At 33.1% G+C, this 25,617-nt stretch overlaps 1 protein-coding gene across 2 annotated transcripts; it reads left to right on the top strand.

Annotated features, from left to right (window-relative positions):
* The first annotated feature begins 782 nt into the window (after nucleotides 1–782).
* LOC126720795 (lysine-specific demethylase JMJ25-like) lies at nucleotides 783–12,427 on the top strand. 2 transcript variants are annotated; one of them, XM_050423619.1, is made up of 14 exons: nucleotides 784–1,428; nucleotides 1,717–2,196; nucleotides 2,283–2,398; nucleotides 4,297–4,396; nucleotides 4,500–4,641; nucleotides 4,960–5,023; nucleotides 5,105–5,912; nucleotides 6,662–6,991; nucleotides 7,815–8,342; nucleotides 8,971–9,043; nucleotides 9,129–9,214; nucleotides 10,243–10,362; nucleotides 11,165–11,226; nucleotides 12,058–12,427. In XM_050423619.1, exons 1-14 carry the CDS (start codon nucleotides 1,195–1,197, stop codon nucleotides 12,098–12,100), a joined length of 3,186 nt encoding a protein of 1,061 aa, XP_050279576.1. In that variant the 5' UTR covers nucleotides 784–1,194; the 3' UTR covers nucleotides 12,101–12,427. The 2 variants fall into 2 exon arrangements, with proteins under 2 accessions (XP_050279575.1, XP_050279576.1); XM_050423618.1 differs by having other exon boundaries at nucleotides 783–2,196.
* The last annotated feature ends 13,190 nt before the right edge of the window (nucleotides 12,428–25,617 follow it).

Genomic DNA, 25,617 nt, shown 5'->3' on the forward strand with positions numbered 1-25,617 from the left:
AAATTATCGTAAAATTGTTGTTAACATAACATTACTCTAACATTATTATAGGCATCCATATCTATCTACTTTGGACAAAAGTAATGGCATAAAAAAAATGTATCCCTATACTTTCTATTTGGCCTGATTATGTGTATGATGAGTTCACCTTCAAACAATAATGAATGCTAATGTTACACACTTTCACACACAGTTTATCATGGTAATTATTAGATATTCCTAGAGTATTTGAAATGCGTATTCTTTTCTCTCATATAATTGTGAGTCTCACTAGTTAAATTTATGATAAAATCCACAATTCACGTGAGAGGGGAAATACGCATTTATAATATTTCCGAAATATTCAATAATTTTCCCGATTTATCATAACTGTCCTATTATATAAATTCATTATTTTTCCTTACTAATCATAAACATAACATTACTCTACCATTATTATAGGGATCCATATCTATCTCAAAAGTAATGGCATAAAAAATTGTATTCCTATACTTTCTATATGGTCTGATTATGTGCATGATAAGTTCACCTTCAAACAATAATTAATGCTAATGTTACACACTTTCACATACAATTTACCATAACTGTTCTATTACATAAACTCATTATTTTTCTTTATTAATTACAGTCTATCGCTTAGACAGTTACTAAAATTTGCACTAAAGGGTGGGAAAGTGTACCATACCCATCTTGCAAATCCACCTGGTTTAAACTTTAATAAAGCAGTAGAAAGGAAAAAAACTAGTTGAGTTTGAGTTTCTGACCAACTTTACGAGAATTAGGGTATTAGGCTATGAGCCTAGTTTGAGTAGTGAGTACTAATAGTACACACAGAAGTAATTAAAAAAAGCAAATCCCACTGAAATTCCATTCTCCCGGCCACAAAACCAAACCCTAGTTTTAAAAATTTTTGTTTACCCTTCTTAGCGCCACTAATTTAAAAAAAAATTCCACCCACTGTTTTCTCTTCCCCCCAGTAATAAGGAGTAAACCACTTCTCTTCCCACCCACTATATATACTGAGTTTTTCCCTCACTTTGCTTTTACTCTTCGAAACCCAAACCCCACTTCAATCTATTTTTACTTCCACTACTTCCTGTTTTAATGTTTTTAATTTCTTCGTGTTTGAAATTTTGAAATCCCTCTCTTTTTTGCTTTTGCTGTCTCTGATCGATTTCTCTGTGTGTGTGAGTGATGGCGCGTGGTAGAAAGCGTGTTGCTGAGAATGAGAAAGGGGTTGAGCCTGTGAAGAAGAAGCGCGGTAGAGCGAGAAAGGTTGATGATCAGAAAGAGGAAGAGAGAGTGGAAAATCATGGTGTTTTGGCTGATGCTGATGATGATGATGAGCTGAACAACAAGAAGGGAAACGACGGAGACGATGACGTTTCGGATGTCAAAGAGGGAGAGAAGAAAGAAGGAGGAGAGGCTGTTGTGAATGCGAAACGCCGTCGCGGAAGGAAGCCTAAGGTTGTGGTGGAGGGAGAGGTTTTGGAAAAAGGAAGTCATTCTGTTTTGGCCGATCGGCAGAAGGAGTCGAACGGCGGCGTTTCGGACGGTGCCGGAGAGGAAAGAAAGGAGGAGGAGAAGCGTCGTCGCGGTAGGAAACCTAAAGAGGTGGTGGAGAACGGAAAGCCGGATTCCGCCGAGGAAAAGGAAAATCATCCTGTTCTGGCCGATCAACCGAAGGAGGGAAACGAAGATGAAAAGAAGGAAGAGGTTGTGAATGCAAAACGGCGTCGCGGAAGGAAGCCTAAGGTTGTGGATGAAGGAAAGGAAGAAGTTTTGAAAAATCATGAGGAGCAAAATGGCGAGGAAGAGAAGAAAGAAGAGGTCTTGAACGGTTCTGTTGAGGAGGAGGAGGAAGAGACTGAGGGAGTGAAGAGTAGGTTGAGAAATGGCGGGATTAAGAAGGTTAGTTATGCAGTTGATAATGACGATTCTCCGGTGAAGAGTAAGCGAGGAAGGAAGAAGAAGAAGAAGCGAATGAATGCTAATAAGATTGAAAAAACTGCTGAGGAAAACGATGGATTGGAAAAGCCGAAGAGGAAGCGTGGCGCGAGGAAAGATTTGGCTGAGGAAGAAGAGAAGGGGAATGAAGAATCTGCTGAATGGAGTGCTGGCTATTCGTTGAGAGCAAAGAGAACTCAAAATCAAAACTCAGAAACTTTTGAAAAGATCAATAAGCATGATCCAAAGGTAACATTCTTTAGTAGTAGTGATTGTTTAGTTTGGGTTTGTTTTGTTGTGTATTACTGATTTGATTTGTGGATGTTGTTGAGCAGTGGATTGAAGAGGTGTCTTTGATGTGTCATCAATGTCAGAGGAATGATAAAGGCCGGGTTGTTCGGTGCAAGAAGTGTAAGAGGAAGCGTTATTGTAAACCTTGCTTAGATAATTGGTATGGGTTTCTTTTATTTTCCTTTTGTGTTAAGTTAGTTTCTTTCTATGCCAAGTTGTATTTGACATTTAGTTTTCTGATGACACACTTAGTTTCTTTCTGTTATTTAATTGGTGTTTGTGAAATTATATTGGGAGAATTTCATCACTTAGTCATTACTCTTAACAAATCTAAAAGTGTATTAATGTCAATTCATTAAAAATTTTAATTAACATGACACCCTGTGTACTGTCAAATTCGAAAAATAGAGTCTTAACTCTGAAATGAAGAGAATAAGGTCACTTTCTTTTTAATGATAGATTTCTATAGTTGTAGGATGCCGGTTGCCAATGAGCTCTAGCTCAAATGGTATCTTCTCCTTTGCAAGAGCTAGTTGGAGGATTATGTTGTGGGTTGAACACCTGCTGGGTGTTTGTAACTTGCCCTCCAAATATGGTTGCTGGATGTGAGTTACTTTCATCCCTTGTGTGACATGTTTTTTTTGGCTCAATTGAGGCCTAAAATTGCAATTAGTAATTGATCTGAAAAGTAAAAGAATATCCATGGAGTGTGTTGCATAAACTGAGTTGCATGATTTTCATAAACTAGTTGGTCCATAATTCATGGCATGGGCTCTGTCCATGAAAATAGTGTACTGGTTTTAAAGACTGAAAAAATAAGGTAGTAAATACCCCCATGAAATGAAAGGCATGGTGTTTAAAAGTACATCAAGATTCAATCAATAGCATTAAGTTGAAAAAGTTGATTTTGTCACTGACAAGTGTCTGTGCGTTGTGATGATCAGACTTGTATATTGAGTTAAAACTCCCAAGAATTCTTCTGCAAATCTTAATTACTGCCAAATGAATAACTACCCATGGATGAAGACCTTAGTGAAATTGGTTTATATGAATGTCACGACATTCATTTGGTGCTTCTGGGAAATTTAATTGGTGGATAGATTGAACCCCCTTGTATAACTTTGTGCTCTCCATAATGTTTGTTTCATGTGTCTTCCCCTGTTATCAGAGTCCAAGTTACGAGAAAAACAATATAAGATTGTTTTGTTTCAATTCTTCTGTTTCTTTGGTTGTCAATTTTTATATATCAAAAGGCCATTTTATAAATTACACCCTCTTAACTTGGATTTATCTTCAATTCAGTTTCTTAAGTTTCATTTTCCCCCATTTGAATTTTTTCAACAGATTAACTTCCATTTTGTTCTAACGTAAGTCTTCTTTCTGCTTCCATTCATTATGTCCTGTTAAATTTACAATCATTTTGGAGATTCAAAACGATAATTAACAGTGTCTCGGTGAGATTGGATGGAGCTAGATAAAATGATCAAATTGAAAAAATTTTATTTTAAAGGGTGTAACTTGTAATGTAGCCAAAAAATAAATATTTATTATATGGAAGCTTTGTTATGGAACTATGTTGGAAATAAATATTTATTGGTGCGATTACTTAGGTTTGACTTGGCACTCCGAATTAAAGTGATCTTGATGTATAATTCTCTGCTAGAAAATTTTGCTTTTAATCTTGAAATTAGCTAAACCATTGTAAATTACATGATATCATGAGGGTTAAATTACAAAATATTAATTTTGAATCTTATATAACTATAGAGTACATGATTTTCTGAATACTTTAAAGGATGCATCATTACAAGAAAAAACTAATGTAGCATTGCTGTTGAAGAATCCTTATTTATGCTTTTAATAGGTATCATCCAAATTGGTACAAATGTATTTTTGATGGATTGCAACCTCAGCCTCTAAGGCTTCAAATATGAGTTAAGGAACATTGCAAAATACTTGAAGCTGTAAAATGAATGTTTAAGCATAGGAGCTTTTGCTTGTTTTATTGCATTTATTGTTTTGGCAAGTTATTTGAAGTATTTGTGTTGTATTGTGTAGGTATCCTAATATTGAGGAGGATTACATTGCGGAAGCTTGTCCAGTATGCCGTGGAAATTGCAATTGCAAAGCATGCCTGCGTTTGGATGTACCTGTAAAAGTCAGTTTCTCCTTTTCCTACATCTCATGAATAATTGGTATTCCCTTTAATGTCTTTAGATTAGGTGTGAGAAGTTTGACAAATTATTTATGCCTTGTTGCAGAATTTGAAGAACTTAGACTTGGATATCAGTGAAGATGAGGAGTTTGAGCACTATAAGTATATGCTACAAGTACTTCTTCCATTTTTGCAACGGATTAATGAAGAGCAAATGGTTGAGAAGAATTTAGAGGCTAAAAGACAGGGTATTATCTTTTACTCTGTCAAATGAGCTTAGGAACTCATCTGTGTTTCATCTTATATTATTTAGTCCTTGATGTGGCAGATTTCTGTATTTATGTGGATTGGAAGATGTCTCATAATTGCAAAAGGCAAAAAAATGTTAATTTTACTGCCTGATGTAGTTTTGACTTGTGCAATTGCTGACTATTATAACCTACAGTTTCGTTTCTTTAAGTCTCTTAAATTTGATTATTCCTCATTGTTACTTCCTAGTTCTCTTAATTTAAAAATATTGTTCAGATGTACTCTTTTGATTTGGTTGTATGGATGTTCATTGATAGGGTTATTGCTTCCAGACTTAAAGATTGAAAAAGCAGATTGTCCTATTGATGAGCGTGTGTACTGGTAAGGTCTTTTCCTGAAAACACTGTTTCTAATGGTAACATTGCTTCATGAAGGTTTTTATGTTATCTCTTGCTCTTGCAGCAATATCTGCAGAACTTCTATTTTTGATTTTCACCGAAGCTGTCCTAGATGTTCGTTTGATCTATGTCTTACCTGTTGCCGGGAGATTCGTGATGGACATCTGCAGGGAGGTGAGGAGGAAGTGGTTATTGAGTATATTGACCGTGGATTTGACTATTTGCATGGTGGAAAGGGGGAAAAAGTGAAATTACCTACTGAGACTAGTTCAATGGATAACATGAAGTCAAAATCTGAGTGGAAAGCCAATGATGATTCTACCATACCTTGCCCCCCTGAAGACATGGGTGGTTGTGGTCTTGGTATTCTTGAGTTGAAATGTATGTTCTCACACTCATCAACAGAAAAGAAGAAAAAAGTTATGTTCTCAGACTCATCAACAGAAAAGAAGAAGAAACCTGTGTTCTCAGAAATTCCGGTTTCAGAGTTGGTGAGAAAAGCGGAAGAAATTGCCAAAACTTACAACTTAATGGATGTGGCTGCTGCTCATTCACAATTTTGTCCGTGTTTCAATTCAGTGGGTGAAGTGGACTTAAGCAATAATAACTTACGGAAAGCAGCTTCTCGAGAAGGTTCTGATGACAACTATTTGTATTGCTTGGGGGCCCAGGATATACAACATGAGGATTTGAAGCATTTCCAGTGGCATTGGAGTAGAGCTGAGCCCGTGATTGTGAGTGATGTACTTGAATCTGCATCTGGTTTAAGCTGGGAGCCATTTGTCATGTGGCGTGCGGTCCGTCAATTGAAACATCTCAAACATGATAGATTGTTGGAAGTTAAGGCCATTGATTGCTTGGATTGTTGTGAGGTTAGTTTATCTTATCCTTTTCTATTTGTGTTAATTATTCTTTCCTTTTGGCGTTTAATTGTTTAGCATTAATGTATTGATGTTTGTGCTTAATTTATTCTACTTTATCATTTTTAATGAGATTGTCTTTGAAAATTATCTAAATGAAAGGTTTTCTTTCTAGGAATTCTCCAATTCTTTTGTTATATGGAAGATTTATTTTAGTTTTGCACATGGTAATTTGATTTCCAACCTTTTGGTATGTACTGATAATACTTTTTTGATGTGGAAGAACCAGTATAGAGTTTAGCATGATTATCTTACTCAATCCAAGTTAGTTAAAAAAGGCAGATACTGCCTTGCAACTTTCATGATTAGTGTTTTGGGTCATTTACGGACAATGGGTGCTGTATGTACTCCCTCTACTTGAGAATTAGCAGCTGTATGTATTCCCTCTACTTGATTTTTAGGGGAGATGACTGCCTTCTTATCTTTACCTTTTATTCTGAAATTGGTATATGAAGAGTCTTATTAAAAAATTTAGGTCCATTTTCTGGTGGTTTGTTATTCACTCTGATGATTGTTAATACGTTTTTTTATTATTTATTTTTGTAATATTCATAGTTTTTTTTACCTTTCCCTTCTAGTTTTTAAGTGTTTTTGGATTTGTTTGTTCAAATTCCCACTTGTCTACTCTGTATAATAAAATGATATGGAAATGGTCCTTGATGGTTTTGCTTTGTGATACTAACTATTGTGATGAAATGCAGACTGATGTCAATATCCATGAGTTCTTTACTGGGTATACAGAGGGTCGGTATGACCGTTATTTGTGGCCTGTGATACTGAAACTAAAAGATTGGCCTCCATCTACATTATTTGAGGAACGCTTGCCGCGTCATGGTGCTGAGTTTGTCTGTTGCTTGCCGTTTAAGGAATACACACATCCACGCAAGGGTGTTTTAAACATTGCTGTCCAGTTGCCCGATAATTCTCTCAAGCCAGATATGGGTCCCAAGACATATATTGCGTATGGAGCTGCTCAGGAGCTTGGCCGTGGGGATTCTGTCACCAAACTTCATTGTGACATGTCTGATGCGGTATGTATGGTCTTGTTGTAACTCCTGCTAATCAGTTTGTTTTCTTTTTTTTTTGCCAATGGAAAAACTTCTGCTTGGTTGAGGTACTGCATGAAAATGCCTATTTGAGTTTATATAGGTTGAAGTGTGAGGGCCAGATGAGTTGGGTAAGGATTGGCATGTTGTAAACACTGTGTGCCTGTCAATAACTGCTAATCACAGATTTTACAGATTTGATTCTGATGCCGTAATTGATGAAATTTTATGTTGCACATCATCTAGTCTCTTGATTAAATTTGTTATATAAATTCCAATGAATTTTTCAAAGTTGATTGCGTCGGGTGTTGGATTTAATGTTAGATTGGTATGTCTATGTGTGGTTTAGTTGGAATCTAATTCAAGTCCAAACCCATTTTAGATAAGCATGATGTTCTCACACCTGGTTTTATTTTCACTCTTTTTGTTACTCATACTTGAAATGAATAAAAATAATTGCTTTTGGTGCCTTGATTCATCTTGGTCCAATTGTCATAATGCAATTGTGACAAATGAGGGTTCCTGATTTTGAGGGCATGGACTGTCTATTTTCATTAAAAGGTGATTTAATTTTCTTGGTAAACATCATTTAGTCATGTCTTCTACCTGCTCCCTATCCTACATCTTGTACGGTATTGACTAATGCTGAAGTAAAAGGAGACCATGATATTCTTGCAGCAGTGTGGGGATGATATTCTATGATCATATTTTGTCTGTCTGATTGCTCTTGTATTAATCCACAAATATAGCTGACACTCAACTTCTGTTTGATGTTCTAATTTTCTTTATTTTTAATTCACTGAATTAGGTAAATATTTTGACACATACTGCTGAAGTGCCACTTAAAGAGGAGAACCTTGAGAGTATAGAAAAATTGAAAAAGAGGCACTTTGAGCAAGACCAAAGGGAATTATATGGAGATTTTCAAGCTGTGGATGAAAAGGTTGAGACTAATGTTTCTGTTGTTGAGTCTTGTAAAGTTACTGCTGATGATAAAAATATTAGTAGTGGATCTGGGGATCAAAACACTGGTATAACTGTTGAACGGGCTGATCCTATTGTTGAACTTAATGGTGATAGTGGTGAGTCAAGGTTGAATGAGAAAGACTTTTCAAGTGGATTAGAGCTGGAAAAGAATGAAGAGGCAAAAGTGGGCCAAGAAAACAGTGGTGGGAGTGATACTACAATTTCTGGAAATAAGTTGGACAGGTTAGAAGCTTCTCCGGGTGGTGCCATCTGGGACATTTTCCGGAGACAAGATGTTCCAAAGCTGCAGGAATATCTAAATAAGCACTTCCGGGAATTTAGGCACATCCATTGTTGTCCATTGCAGCAGGTAATTGTCTCTCAATTTCAATTGGATATTAAAATTTTCTTTTTGTTGCTTAACTATATCATACTTTCTGTTTATAATGGTGGTGATAAATTACTTAAAGAGTACTATATTCTTTTGGTCAATCAATGTGACACTGCTTAATGGAATTGCTAAGTGTCTGGCAAAGTTGTTTTAGTAATTAAGATGTGATGGTTAAGATTTAAACCTAGTCATCTTGAATTGCCTACTGCTCTCCTTTTCGAAACACGTATTTATCTTTGCTTTATTCCTAAAAAATCTTCAAATTTTAAAAATTGCTGTAATCTTGTTGTATGAAGAGAACCATGGGAAATCCAAATTGGGTAACAAAATGCAGGATTTAGGCCTGACTGGCTTTGTACCAGCTGGGCAAAGCAAGGTGAATGAAGTAGTCTTTGATTGGAAATGTAGCATATTGAATTCATTAACTATGGTTTATAATCTGCATAATTGCTGGTGTTTTATTCAGTGAACTTATTTTGATATATATATATATATATATATATATATATATCTATGTGTGTGTGTGTGTGTGTTTTATTTTATTTTTTTACTCTTGTTAATACTTGGCACATTTCTGTTGTATTTATCATATCTTTTGGTTGTATAGGTTGTTCACCCTGTACACGATCAAACATTTTATCTGACTTTGGAGCACAAAAGAAAGCTGAAGGAGGAATATGGTCAGTTTCTTATGTATTAATGGTGCTAGTTGGATTGAATGCTGTATTCTTGGGCATACTCTTATGTTTCTATGCTATAATATAGGAATTGAACCGTGGACATTTGTCCAAAATCTTGGAGATGCTGTCTTCATTCCTGCTGGCTGTCCTCATCAAGTAAGAAATTTAAAGGTAAAGTAAGTGCTTTTGGTGTTTATTTCACTTCCCCCATGGTTTAGTATATAAAAATGGGATAGTTTACATATTGCACCAGTGATTTATTATTCACCTTTCATGAATTCCAAGCTGGCAACATAGGGTGAATGTTTTCTTAAATACGAGAATTTTTGGAAACAGGTTGCTTTATCAATCATTCTAGTCTTTAGTGGTCCACCCTTCTGCTTGCACGCCTCTTATTCTAGTGATGCTCTTTTATGGTTTGACTAGGATGTGGGCAATTAATATTTCACTTATCATTGACATTGTGGCCTTTTAATACTAGAATGACATGGCATGGACATATCCTGTCCTGCAGAGTGTCATTAGTTCATTGATTATGTGATTGTTGAATAGCATATCATTTTTTCTGTTTGGTGGGATAAAAAATATTTAGGTTTCCCTCATGTGTGTTTGGTTAGAGGGTTGGAAAAGTGGGGGAATGGAAAACTAGTTTGTTTGGTTTTGAAGAAAAATGAGGATAGAAAATGGAGTTTGCATAAATTTACTCTCATACTCTTAATTACATAAAAACTTAATTTAATAGTTTATAAGCCAAAAAAAAAAACCTAATGTTTAGAAAATAAATACTGAACGTTTGATTGAAACTGAAAGAAAGAAAGAAAAAAAAATGTGGAGGGAGGAGATGAGAAGATGGGTAAATTCCCACCTATGCCCCTCTCCCTCCCCCATTTTCTCTCCAAGTTAGGGAGACAAGAAAACATCCCAAAAATCACCCTGCACCCCCTCCCAAGTCCCAACCAAACACCTTACTATTTGAATTACTCCCTATTTTATCCTCTCCATTTTCCATCTCCTTACAAATCACCCCAACCAATCACACACTTAGATCTCTAATTGATGAGCTTGTGTGCCTCATGACTTCCATTTTAAATTTGGTGTTGATTGTAATATATGAAATTGATTTCTATTTATAGATTTGTTTCCCTATACATATAAATAATTATATATTTTTAATGAATTTTTTTTTCTTTTCTATTCAGTCGTGCATAAAGGTTGCACTTGATTTTGTCTCACCTGAAAATGTTGGTGAGTGCATCCGTTTGACTGATGAATTCCGTACACTTCCCCAGAATCATAGGGCAAAGGAGGACAAGTTGGAGGTATGTAATTGAATTTATCTGTTTGATATGACCATAAATGTTTATAAGAATTTTTTCCCCATGTTAGTAGGATGTTTCCACTTGTGCTTCTTGTACAATGGTGCAAGTGGTGGTTGAACAGCTCATGAGTAATGCTGTGAACTTTGTTGCTGTTCATTGTTATAGTTATTTGTTACGCTTTATACCTTTTCATACCTGCACCTCAGTGATTTGCTGGTGTCAATGTGAGTTTTCTTTGTAGCGGTATTGTCATGGAGCTTGTCATAAATATATGTTTTTAATAAAATATCAAATATGTTTTTGGTAAGTGCTATTTAAAAACGTAATTAAAACTGCTTGATTACTGTTGCCAGATCCCTATTGATGCCATTGCAATTTTCCCCTCATTGTCTAAGCAAAACTTTGCTACCTATATTGGATTCTGCTTTCCCTCATTGTGATCTAACCATTGGTGTATTGCACCAGGAAAACCCACCTTCTGCACTCCACTGCTATTGATTCTACCCGAACTGGTTTACATACAAATGTTTTATGTGCTCAATTCACTGGCACCTACCTTATTGCTTTTCTCTTGTGCCCAATGAATATAAATTGTAGGAGAATTGCAGCATTCCCATATGGAAAGATATGTTGATAGATATTAAGTTGGATACCCATCAAAATTTCATTTAATCCTGGTTTGTGCTTGATGCAGTTTGGTTGGCTGAATGTGGTAATTATATAATGTGAAATAGTTTTTTTAGACACTGAAGTATAAATCTTGTGGATTGTGGTTTTTGATTGTTGTCTTTGCTTGAAGCAGGTGAAGAAAATGTCTATTTATGCTATGAGACACGTTGTAGGATGTTTGGAGCAGAAACTAAGGTTAGTCATTCACCATAAATTCATATATAGTATGTAAAGCTTTTTTAGGATAGCCTAAAGGAAAGATGGTCCCGAAATGTCTTTTAGTGGACATCTCTTAACTTACTGTGTGTTTGTGAACCTGTAGCCATCTTCTTTTAACTAACTCTTCTGGTTTCTATCAGTATTACTGACCAGCCATGATTTCATTAATGTGGCTGTACATAGCAATTTGTTATACTGCTTTCCATTAATTATTTTTAGCCATTTCTATCATATTTCTTGGTTTAATTATGCTCCATTTCAATTCTTATTTTATATACCTTCCTTTCAATCCTTTTATGAACTTTAGCATAATTTGTCCTGTTTTTTTAATGCATCTCTCCTTATTTAGAGGAGCCTATCAATCTCTTTGGGATTTTTTTTGGATTCATTTGTAGATGGCATTTGGCATCAGACAATTTATCTGCAAATAAATTTGCATTCCAAATTCTTTGAAGGATATTTATGCCTCTGTAATACCTTTGCTATCTATTATGACCTTTCTGTATTTCATTCTTGTTCTCTCTATCCTTGACATACAAATAAAAATATTTTCATGACATGATATTGTGTCTTACAATTGCTGGGATCATCTTCTTGGTTGATCAACAAATTTTGCTGATGAAAACAAGCTTGTCAACTTTCTTCATCTATTTGTATTTGACAAAGAAGGACAAGCTTTTAAATTGTCTTTTCTATAATTAGAATATTATTGCAAAAATGAAGTGAAATGGTTCCTGAAAGTATTTCTTCATGCTCGTTTCTGGATATCTACTGAAATAACCAATTGTGTTAATATTTGATTTTCAGGCCTGAGACGACGTCAGTTTCTGTTTCCAAAGATTCAAAGTAGGTTCAACTTCGTTGGTGTAGATTTTTGGCTGGTGAAACGGTAGTGTATTGGTGGTTTGTAAATACAGCTGGGTCATCTATAACACTTTCCAGTATATATTATTTACGTGCTTTTTGTCAAGGCCTCTTGTCCTCTGCACTCCATACCCTAGTTCTTGGAAGGTTATGGAGAATTTTGTTCTAGTCCTACCATCTTTTGGGAATGTGAAGCACGGGAGATTAGTATGTACATGCAAGAACCGGGTGGATACTGACTGCAGGTATTACTCATTATGAATTGTTGTATGAATTATATTATATGGTAAGTATATCATGTTAGTTGGCGGCATGTGTGTTTGAATTTCATTCTCTCTCTCTCTCTCTCTCGTAATTTTGCTTGTTTTTATTTCTAGACTTCTTGAACTGACAGTACCTTAGCAAAAAAAAAAAAAAAAAAGAAACAAAACAAGAAGCCTAATTAATGATATATTGGCCTGACATGAACATGACATAACAGTTTCTTTTTAAGTGCTTAAAGCAAATTATTCTAACAATTCTTCGTTATTTAATACCCATATCGTAAAAAACTTGTATCCTGCTTGTAGTTGGTTATAAATTAGTGCTCTGCAAATGTGGTATAAGATAGCATCAAACTTCAATCTTGAATTTTTGCTTTGTTTGTTTCCCCATCATTTTTAAGCGAGTCAAAACTGTACTTCCAACTCTTATAGTAAGATTGTCAAACGCCATTTGAAGAGAGATTTCTTTTTATGTGCGTACTACTCTTATGGGCTTTTGAATTCATGGAACTCGTTATCAAATCATGGATGTTATTTCTTGACTCCATCTCCACTTGTAGCTTTTTTTGTTTTGTTTTTTTTTTTTTCTTCCTTTAGATACCACGTATTAGTTTTTTGAATATTGGAGGCTCATTAATTGAAGTTACGGTCTGCACAAACAAGGAGAGAGATAGATCCTTTTATCTTGATATAAGTAGAATTTGATTTCGAGTTTCTTATATGCGTCTGGAGAACCGTATTTGTAAACGACACAAACACAGCTATGAGCTATGATTAAATAACTATCATGATTATGAAGTATACATAATGGCATATATTAGGTGGAATGTCATGATATTGTACAACTGTCGTTTACTGTAGATATGGGAGGTTGTAACTGAAGTAACTATAACCGAGTTGGAGAATCAGATTCTATGATATCATTGGACTATCTCTAACCTCACCCTAACATTAATTACACCTTTGGGCATCTTCTCCTTACACTTAATTGATTGTCTTTTTATACTTTGATCAACCAATTTGGTGGAGTTCCAGAAAAACGGAGCCCCATAACCAACACCCAACTGTATTATAGAAACTCTCATCCTCTTTTAAAAATAGGGTTTTAACATGGGCATCTTCTTATTTTTCTTCTTCAATTGAGGGCTTTGTCGCATTTTGTGGTGTTGGTTCCATACTTCCATGTATTGATTCTCTCTCTCTCTCTCCGACCAAATAATATATAGGATCTAACTTAATGATTATGGTTTTCTAATAATGTTAAACAAGGGAAGTTGATGCATGTGACTGTGTACGAGCTGATTAAACCTTCATAAGACATGGAGGACATATGTAAGAATTTAAGTATTATTGTCCATTATAATACATTAACTAACACGTATAAGTTGATGGATACATTGTATCTTGAAGAGGAGGGAGAAAAAGAAGGATGTCTGCCTTGTATTCAATCCTTTTCTTATATATTGTAGAACATGCATGCACCTTCTACTGTCTCTAAAAACTTCCGTATGTTAGCTTTCAGGTCTAATATATGGAAAGGTAATATTCATTGTCTCGACCCTGAGAAAGATGGAGCCATTGTAGATATATATATATATATATATATATATATATATATATATGTATTTTAATAAAATGGCAACAGAGGTTATATGCCCCGGATCGCTTTTTTATAATCAAATTTGGACTTCGAACAAATTACAAATCTCAAATCCCTATTCTTTGCACGAGGATTGCATTTTTAGAAAGAATGGCGGCTTTTTGCAAGAGATTGATCATAAATATGTTATACATGTGATAGGGATATACAACTTAATATATAAAATGAAAGGAATGGAAGTATATGTGTCCTTTTGTAAGATGTAAAGCATTTTCCTTTTTTAATAATTTGATAGTTGGGAAGGGTGGATTTGAATCCGATGTCTTTGTTGGAAACATTAGAAAGTGGCAATCAATCGAGATACAAGGCTCTTGTCATGAGATGTAAAGCATTGAAGTCCAAAAAATGTCTTCTCCACACCCCCCCCCCCCCCCCCCCCCCCCTCCCCCCTTTCCAATTTTTAACTCTTAACAAGACAAGGTTTCAATTGGCTATGTGAGAGAAACATTACATATGCTTGAATATGTAGTACTTTAAAAATCTTACGGATGCAGTACTTGTCAAACTCAATTGGATGTTTTATCACATACAATGTCTTGTCTAAATCCCTATTTTAGAACATGGAGATTAAATGAACCGAAGTTGATGGCACATGGCATAATTGGTGCGTGCCTAAACGAAAACTCAATTTGTGAATGACCATTAGACTGGTCTATTCTCCATTGGTCCAAGGTCGATAACAAAAATCTATATATTAAAAAAGTATCTAATGTTTTGAATACATGTAACATCACACTCATAACATGCGAGTTTCATAAGTTTTAACGATTTTATTGGTGAAAAATCTTAGGGGTTAAGCGTTCGTTTGGTTTGCGTGTCCGCATTCACGCGTCTAGTGTTTTTTGGGTTTTTTTTTTTTTTACCAATGCTTAATACACTGTTCATGTCCCCATGAACAGTGTATTTAGGCCAATGAACAGTATTGAACAGTAGTGAACACTAATAAACAGTAACTAGAAATTATTTTTTTATTGTTTTTAGTTTTCGCAAAATAAATGATATCTAAACGCATATTACATGTTCGCACTTATAAAAGCAAAGTGGAGAAATTGTCTATTTCATAACATTTAAAGGGGCAAAAAAAGAACCTTAATTTGTTGGTGGATATTTTCTAGAGTTAGTATCAAGTAATGATCCAACGTGGGATATTCCACAATTGGTAGCCATAATCATGAGTGGCTTGTGCAACACACATGGTTAGACTTTGATAAGTTGCATTACATGAAATGCACTAAGATATACACATATAGTGCTTAAAGTATGCTTATTTAAATATTTAGAACTATTATGGAGAGGAAATACTTTTCATTTTCAAATCTCACAGGATGCTTGGCATAATGACTAATGTTCAGTACCTTTGAACCGTAATTCGAAAGAGAGAGTTGTTCTCAGTCTATGATAACCCACTTCCATAATGAGTTGTGCTCTTAACTTTGACAAAACAAACATGGTTTAGGGTGGAATTTCATTTTTCAAATTTCTAACATTGAAAGACTAGAACAATTGAAATTGTAAGTGGTATCTAGTACTAAACACTTAAGTGTTTCTTTCTAAAAAAAAAAAAACACTTGGAGTTTGATTTTGATTTTACATTAAACATGTAAGACTCTAAATTTTCAATTTTAATAATGCCCCAAGTAATGACAAGCTACTTAAGTACCACTCAGTGACCAATTTGGCATTGAAAGGCCTTTCATATAGCCGTATTTTAGTGAAGATAGCATCTTAATTAGAGTGTATTTATTCATTAGATTTTAAGATTAAAAAAATGCATGATGATTGAGTTAGCCATTTTTTATACTTTCGCAGTCAAGATATTAGTACTTCCTGTTTATGTATAAGGATTTTTTTATAGATAGATAGGAATCAAACATAAGTCCCACCCATTTTAATTTGATTGTTTTTTTTTTCATCAGACTAGGACACCAATTTGTTCTTAAAAATAATTCTAATAATTTGCATAAATTTAAGTTATTTTTAATTATCAAAGACTCATAAAGGATTCATATTGTAAACATATGAGACTACAAAGCAAATGAATGTAATTAGAACTTCATAATTAAATTTAAAATTAATGTCAATCTCAAAGTTTATTAGAAATTAAAGATTTTTACAAATATTATCCTTTGTACTTTGACATGAGTGTCAATTTGGTACTTGGGTTGTTTTATTTGAAAAATGAATCCCTAAATAATAGGTTTGTGACAAATTAGGCATTCTATTTAATTTTTTTTTTTAAATTTTAGAATATAATATATCACATGATTTATAAATGGTATATGTCATATCGTCAATAGACTCAATAATTTTGAAATCCCTTTATCATAATATGCACATCATGTGACAAAGTATCTTAGGCTTTATCGAAAAATGTTAGCAGTAGATAGGTTGATAATTTGATTTGCAATAAAATCAATATCCAAGGGTTAATTATTCAAATCGGTAGTCTAAGGACCAAATTGGCACTCATGTCAACATCTAAAAAACAATATTTGTCAAAAAACCTTAACAGTTAACAGTTCATTTGGGAGGAAAAAATGAATGGAATATGACTTCTCTGCGTTATAATTCATACCGACAAGATGCAAATATACATTGCTCATGGGAGTGCTTGCTAGCAAGGCACACAAAATTCTTGACCTAAGAACCTTGCTAAAGTGACTCGTAGAATATGAGAGTGGTGGAGATAGATTTCTTCATTTTACATTAGTTACACAAATAGGGTTTAATTACATCCGATTTGTAGCCCACTCCCAATAAGTGATTTGGTTGGCCAAGCTTCACCCACATTCTAACAAAAGGTAATGTGATTGTGAAATTTAATAATCAATTAGACAACATAGTATTATTTGCAAGATTTTTTTTTTTTTTTAATTGATAATTTAATAGTTGTGAGGAGAGGGATTTAAACCTTAGACAGTTTTGTTGGAAATACTAAGATATGCCAATTGAGAGGTAAAATTCTTAGCATTTACAAGATTTATTATACTTGGAGCATTCGCACCAACTTGTGCAAATATTTTTTTTGTTTATTTTAGCATAAAACATATTTTTTCTATTTTACATACTCACATTTCAAAATACCTTACATTATACTATATTTCATTAAAATATCAAAATTTTTAATTATTTATCTTTTCTCATACACAACAATCACTTACTTCTTCTTTCATACTTGAGATACGTTAAAAAAAAAATTAAATTCAAAATTAATAGTACTAATATAAATTTATAAGAGTACTATAACAACAATACATATATATTTACTTACATAATGTGAGTAATTTTTTGGAAGAAAAAAAAAGAAAGAAAGTAAACTTATCACATTTTTTATTATACACCTTAACACATTTCATAGTTTCGAGTAAAAAGTAAAAAAAAATCTCATAATTTAGGATGATATTCTTATGTGACCATATTTATATTATGCTGTTGAGTCAAAGTCCAAAGGTGAAATTAAAGCAGGACCCACCTAATGGTCACAGCTCTATCTCTCCCTGATTACTAGGGAAAGGACAGGTTCATAATTTTTCTTTGTGCCTCCATTATTGTATTGATGATTGATGAATAGTTCAGCAACTTGGAAGGTGAATGCATTATTGATTTGCTGAATTTTATTACAAAGAACAAAAAAAAGGACGATGATATACAGTGCTTAATTCAGTACTATAGTAATTTTTTTTTTTTTTTTTCAAATTTCTGTTAAGACTCATAAATGAATTTGAATTATTAACTTGGTGTAAGCGACGATGTTGGGCCTGTGTTGACCACGTGGCAGACAGCATCCGCATCCCTCCAAACGTGGGTCCCAGCCCAAAGTATGAAGCCTTCATATTGGCCCATCCACATGGGTCCACCATCTCCCATTTTATTACCCAATGAATAAATCCTATGCTTTGACAAAACATTTTTATGTTTATAACTTTATTATATATATAATTATATATATATATAAACCCAAGTTTTGATTGAGAAGGTTCTAGCTTTATTTAATTTCACTTACAAAAAAATATAATATACAAAATGTACAAGTCGGCTGCATGTGCTGTAACTTTCGGTTTAGTTTCTTTCATATTTATTTTTTGTCACAACTTATATAATCAAGATTATGGTTGATTAATAAATGTTTACCTATTTCTTGATCTAGTTATTTTTTCACTCAAAGGGTTATCCAAACACTGTTTCTAGTTCATTAAATATATATACGATGATTGATTGAACCATACTTCATATATAGCCTTTAGTTAGGCATTGTAATGTGTTTATTTGTTAATTTTTAAGCACGTTTATGGAGTGTATATAGTTAAGTTTAAATCAAAAGCACATGAAAGAGGTACTTGTTTCTTACTTTTAGAAACAAGAAATCTTAAAACCATCCAAAAGAGGAGAAATACAATATTGGTGTTGGAGCACTATCCTGCCAATATTAATATAAGAAAGTTGGATGTATTATATATGCTAACAAAATAGTAGGGAAAAAGAAAAAGAAATTAATCCGGGTTCAATCAAACTGAGTATAATCTATTTGATTATTCTCATGCATAAGGACTAAGGAGTTGGTACAAATATAAAGCCATCTAATGTGATTCATTGACTTTGTTTTAAAAAAAAAAAAATGAAGAAGAGGAGATGCTTCAGTCTAGTGCATCGAAATATTAGACGAGACATGTGACTAATACGTGATTAATTTTAGACACAAGTTGTGTTCGTGTCATGTCCAATACTCAAATGCATTGATCAAAAGTCATAGTGCCAAACCCATTAAAAAGAAGAGATTAGGTTAAACCTGGATCATCTTATTGATATTTTTCCTTTATTTTGTTTTATTTATTTTATTTTCTAAAGATACTTTTATCCCTATGTATTCAACTAGTGTACGTTTCTGGGTTCACTCTATCCAAGTTCTTAGAATTTATTGGTGAAGGATTAATTGGGATCATCTTCACTGCAGTACTCTTCAAGCCGAATCCTATGTGCTCAGAATATTATTCCCATTACGAAGAAGCTCATCTTTCCCAATTCCTATGTATTCCCTAAGAGTATCCTATGTCCTCCAAATACTATTGCTCTTATCACAAACTAGGTTTTTTTTTTTAACTGAATCATTACAAAGTCGTAGTTAATATTGTAGATATAATGATCAACATGTCTATTTAAATGTTCTGTCTCTTTACTATCTAACAATCTCACAATATAGTAATATACCATGCACCTAATTCTCATTCCATCTCAACCAATAAACCAATGCTCATCTAAAACATCGAACACTGCATTTTGGTGAAAATAATGTAACTTCTGTAGATTTACTTGCACTAAAAAAAGTAGTAATTTAATGAGGTAGAGGAATTAGGTGAATGATTAGAAACGTAGAATGAAAGTCATCACCAAGTCACTGCTTGCGTACATTGTAGCTATAGCCGACTAGCCGTTGCTTCTTTTAGCTGTTGTCTTCTTTATATATTTAGTCTAATATATCTTATTGCTCTCACACACACAGTGCCCAATACAAACGCGGCTAAATATTAAAGCCCTTTGTCTGCGGCCTTCAAATCTTTGGAACCACCCTACCCATCTTCTATTCTCTGTATTTTCTTTGATTTTTTTAATATTTGTGTTTATTTGTTTAATTTTTCTTAAACATGTAAATGTAATGCCCACTTTGGTCAACCTGACACCTTACATGCATCTCTCTTTTCTCTCTCCCACCACTGTTGGGTCAACCTAACACCATTCTTTAATGGAAGAAAATTTCCTGCAACCTGTGTATAGCAGAATATCTTACTACACAGTTGCGTGGCAATTGATTGTTTGCCCACTTCTGTGGTTGCCTGTCCTCTCTTTAGGAATGCAATAATACTTGAAAATATATGCTCTGGGGTACTTCTGTTAATAACATTTATAACAGTTGTTCTCAGCCAAAAAAAAAAAAAAAAAAAAACATTTCTAACAGTTGTACTGCGATTAAATTATTATTGAGAATTAAAAGAATTTACCACACCGAATAATTAAAAAAGAAAAAGCAAAGTCAGAAGAATTCTATAGGGTGGTAATATTCATGCGTGAGTGGCATAGCTAGTTAAGTATAACGAAGTCTCATATTAAATACTAATAATTTAAGCTTTTGGATCAAGTGGGTGTCTTTAAATGTTATATTGTGCGTTAATCAAGGTTGTGTTAGGGTTTCTACCCCAACAAATAGAATAATCTCTCTTTATTATTCTCATGAATGGAAACTAATTCTAAAAATTAAAGTAAAAATGGTATGATAAATTTAATCACTTCTGTTGTTATATAGTTACTTATATGTTAAACTTGAAGTTATAAATGAGTAGGCTCTAATGTAGTAGGTTTTTTTTAATCCTTAGAGAGATCATATATCTGTGTTAGAATTGTTAATGAGATTGATAAAGGGAATGGAGAAAGGAGAGAACAGCGAAAGTTTCTCCTAAGCAGTTAGGACTTTACTATAATGAATACTATGTTACAATAATGCATTATGAGGTTTTCCTAAATGGATTAATCTTTAGGTTAGCCATAGAAGAAGTCTTTTTTTATTTTTGGTTGAGAAACAGGCCTGAGTAGCCAAATTTATTTAATAGCTAAAAAATTAGAAACAAACACCTTATAAATGTTAGTAGGAATAGACTCCATTCAGACTAAAATAGGAAAACAAAATCTTGTTACTCCCTGGACTAAAACATGTACCAAAACATTGTCTTGCCAAAGTATATGGGAGAAATAAAAGTTTTGAAGAGAACTAGTTGAAGACAAAATGTCTTTTATCAGATGATCACAAGCAGGATGGGAGGAACATCGGTCCCAAATGGTAGAAATGGAGATCTCTGAATCACCCTTGAACATTGAACCATGCAAATCCAATTTCTGAACAAACTGAACAGCCCTTCTTGCCGCAATGGTTTCAAGAGCGACCATAAAAGAGGAGATAGGGATAATCTCATTAGATAAAGCTGCCACCACTTCTCCTAAATAATTACGAACCATGACCCCGATGCTCGTTGCATTTAAATCTTCAAAAACTGCACCAAGTCTAGGTGTGTATAGGTTAGAATGTGCAGGATTAATCTTAGGTTAGCCATAGAAGAAGTCTAGGTGTGTACGGGTTAGAATGTGCAGTTGAAGCGCAAATAATACAAGTTGGACATATTACATTAAATTTGGACTCATTTCTAACCAAGTGAATGCATCCTCTAACAGTAGATTAAGACTATGATAGAAGCTACTGGCCTACAAGCTAGAATACTCTAAAAAACTCAAATTAATAGAAACATTATTGTGCCGTAAAAAGTCTTCTAATTTTTTTTATTTTTTATTTTTTAAAATGTGCCGTAAATTATAAGTAAAGCAGAACCATTGAAATAAATTAGAGAGAAGAAAGGGTAAATAGGTTCTAACCAAAAAAAAAAAGAAAAAAAGAAAAAAAAGAAAGAAAGGGTAAATAGGTGTAATAGTTCAGTTTCAGTCGGGTTGAATTGTTTTTTTTTTTTAATTAATTAATTTAATTTTATTTTTGCTGAACTGAAATTTTCGGTTTTGCCAAATTTAGCAGCCACATCGAATTGTAGGAGAGGAACATCGAACCGAACTGATTGGATTTCAATTGGTTCAGTTTGGTCGGCTTTTAGTTTTTTCTAATTTCTTAGAAACCAAAAAGAACAAAGAAAAGAAAATCTATTTCCCTTTGTGTTTCCACATTTTCTTAGCACCCAAACTCCAAGCACCAAGCAAGTACAACAAAAATATATAATGTATTTCAGCAAACAAACAACACAAAAATCAGACAAACATATGTCCTTTATTCAACGGATGCTATGGTAACATGTTACAAGTAGTGACTTGGACAAACAATAATTTGGACATTTATCAGCTTTATTGTCTATTCATTTTTAAAACTAATGCATCATTATATGCTTAAATAGCAAGATACTTGTTACCATTTTCATGTTAATCAACCTTAAATACATATTTCCACAAATGAGTAATAATACTCCTTAAATTGCACTTGTCATTTCTACCATTTTTTGTTTGGCTAAAAATATGTGCTTATTAGTTATACATCGACACAAACTACATCCTTAATCCCCCCACAAAAAAAAAAAAAATATATATATATATATATATATATATATTTATATATATATATATATATATAGATAAGGACAAAATTTAGCTATAAAATTAGTTGTAACCTAAGATTATAACCTCACTCAATATTTTTTTATTGGAGGTAAATTATGATAAATTTACCATTAGATTACATCTTCTTATATCCTCTATGCTTGCAAAATTTCTAGAAAATTAAATATCAATAGCTATGTTATCAATAAATTGTTTAAATTGCAAGTTTTTGTAGTTTAAAATTATGCACAAAATATAAGCTTATAGATCATATAGTAAATAATATCCGATTGACATAAAATTTGACATTTTTTTTTGAGAAAGAAAATTTGACATGTGTATTAAGAGCGTAAAGAACATACAATTCAACGGTTAGATTTTCAAAATATGTAATAATGCTAATTTTATTGAGTAAGTTACAACAAATTTTGTAACTAAACTTTATGCCATCCTTAAATACATTAATTCTTGTTTCTCAAAAAAAAAAAAAAATTTAAATACATTAATTTATTTCCATTTAAAACAATTATTTAATGCATTTTCAACAAAAAAAATATATCCTTGTATAATTATATATTCTTTGGTCCGTTAACCGTTATAATGCTTTATAAGATGAGACAAACATCATAAACCAAAATTTTATTATCCGTTTGGGGATTTTAAAAGTTTTCCTCTTCCAGAACTCGTCCTTCCATGTTCTATAAAAAGCAAGAAAACAAACTTCTCTCTCTTTTCCAAGCCTTCCAATGAGCAATCTTTCAAGTAAGCCATGATCTCCTTGAAACCACTGGAAAAATAATTTCAAAGGAAATACTATTCAAAGGATGATACTAAAAAAAAAATTGTTTTTAGATAGCCGTGTTTGGAAATACTATTCAAAATGCACCTAATACCAATTTTTGGAAAACCATAAATTTAGATTAATTTATGTCAAAAGAATAAGTAGTCTTTATTTACTAATTACCAATATTAATTTCTTTTATACATACATAATTCGTATGTGGATTCGTTTAGATGACGATGATGGTATTGTGGTTAATATATTTACCCAACAAATTAGTTGCTTTATTAATTTATATAAAAGCAGAGAAAAATTGTATTTGATGTATATAAGATGTTTGATAAAATTGTTGAATTGTTTTTATTCTTTATTTATTCTAGAAATCCGATTACATGAAGAGTGTGATTAGGAGGAAGAGAGATGAGAAGGGTAATGTTGCTGGTGATAGAGTAAGCACAAAAGGAAGACATCAAATTAATCAGCAATTCAAGTTAGATTTAACAAGAAAGAAAGCAAGTCTCCAAGTGATCACATGATATGTGGTTTTCAAGCCCAAGAAAAATTAAAATGTTTCTATAGTTGTTTGGAATAAAAGAATATCAATGTATCTTTTGGGAGATATTTTTGTAATAACTGATTGAGTTGATTCTTTTAACATTCATTTGGTGACCATCAAACTATAAATTATTAATTTTTTTAGAACTCAAAAGTAGAGAAAAAATTGTATGCAACTTATTGCATAGAAAATGATATTTGGATATCCTTCAAAAGTAGTGAAATTGAATTAAGCATGTTTACTAGACTTTGTTTGTTGTTTGATCAAGGACATAAAAGGTGGTAAAGTTGGGAACGTACGCCAACTCTAAAAATGTATAATAGTCATTACTTTGGTTTATATAGATTTTTATAATTTTGGTAGTGTGTATATATATATTTCTCACATCTCGTTTTTTTTTTTTTACATCCATTTGTGATCATGATTGTTAATGATTTCTTTGCAATACATAGTCTTATTAATTTAGTTTTCACTTTAACATTGGTGTGGCAGACAAAACTGGTCCCCAAGGAATCCCACAGATTACAATTGAAATGCCCTAATACACAATCAATTTATAGTTGAACAAGAGGGAATAAACACTCCACATTCGGAAACTCAAATAGTTGATTTCATTGATAACATACACTACAACTTTTCCTCAAGGATTACCCCTTAGAAATTCTACTATCCCCATGGTATTTAGCATTCCCTTTTTTTTTCTCTCTCTCTTAGATTGCTCACCCTTACTTTTTTCCTCGAAAAGAAGCTGTCCCTCGCTCTTTGTTTCTCCTCCTCCCTTTATAGGTCTCTTCCTTGCCCTTATTTATACAGCTATCTTGTTGCCAGCTAAACTCTTAGGGATATTTTTCTTTATTTTATCGATTTCCTCCCCTCCCTTATCCTTGAACTCTAACTCTTGGGGGATGTCTATATTACTCAGGCTGTTTTATATGTATTTAATATGGCAGAGGTTAGGTAGGAACCTCTTCTTTAATGCGGAGGAAAAAATCTTCAAACTTCTACGTGTTCAAACTTCTTACGTGGTCTTGGGTATCTTCTGGAAACTATACGTGGATCATCCATGCACCTTGCTTCAAATAAGGTTAATTTCTTACCTTTTCCATGGGATCCATTTTCCTGTATTGTTTTCCTCGTTTAAGCATGTGAGATGGTTCGGCTTCTTTTCTCTCACAACCCATTGCCCACTGGGTCTTTCTTCTAACATACGAGTTGGACCCAATTTGTTTCCCGTGGCCCAATTTCCTTTTAGGCATAAGGCCCTAGCCGGGGACTCTTCCACTCCCCACAATTGGTAATTCAAAAATTTATTAAGAAAAATTTTCAAATGATGAAGGATTAAAATCTTTTAAGTTTGAAGACTTGCATTTCTTAATTTTTGGAGAGAGAGAGAGAGAGAGATTTCTCCAATATTTGTTCTTAAAAAAAAAAAACTAAAGTTCCATTAATTTCACACACATAAGTAAAGTTTCATGCATGCATATATTTATTATGAATTCCATTACTCATAAAATACAACTTACTTTGGATATGCATGTGATCAAAGCATATAAAATACTAATCCATTTTATATATAAATTTTCATATGAAATATTGGAGGAAATTAAAAATATACAAATTAAAGATTATAAATTTTTTGTATATCTCTTCTGCTAAATATATTAGTATACCTCCCTACTCTCTTCCTTCTGTTTGCAGTGTTTGAAAATACTGTCACTGTTAGCGTTAATGTCGTTTTGAATCTGGGAGCTACTAACTCGTAATAGTACTTGCCACGTAAGTAGAGAGCGAAGTGAGGGAAGCACGACAATAGAATGCGAGAGCGTTCATCTTTACCCTGAAGTGTTGCTTCACTCGGTGGTGGTGTTGGGCTGTCTGCCCAAATCCTATAACATGAAATAAAAAATGGAACTATTAGCATGATGTTCAAATGAAACACATATAAATAACATGGAAAAAATTGCATAAGACGAAAGATATATATATCTCATAGAAAGAGAGACCCTACACAAGAAGGAATATTAAATTATATATCACATAATATCAAAGAGATAGTACCCATTGGAGGAGCGTCAACCGCACCTCGTGGGATGGTAATTTCCATAGC

This window comes from Quercus robur, chromosome 4, assembly GCF_932294415.1.
Source record: "Quercus robur chromosome 4, dhQueRobu3.1, whole genome shotgun sequence".
Taxonomy (NCBI): domain Eukaryota; kingdom Viridiplantae; phylum Streptophyta; class Magnoliopsida; order Fagales; family Fagaceae; genus Quercus; species Quercus robur.

Excerpts from the sequence above, each read along its gene's own strand:
- LOC126720795 (XM_050423618.1), top strand. The coding sequence starts at position 1,195 with ATGGCGCGTGGTAGAAAGCGTGTTGCTGAGAATGAGAAAGGGGTTGAG. Across the intron at positions 4,642-4,959 it reads TTTAGAGGCTAAAAGACAGG|GGTTATTGCTTCCAGACTTA; the intron begins GTATTATCTTTT and ends GTTCATTGATAG. Across the intron at positions 10,363-11,164 it reads CAAAGGAGGACAAGTTGGAG|GTGAAGAAAATGTCTATTTA; the intron begins GTATGTAATTGA and ends TGCTTGAAGCAG.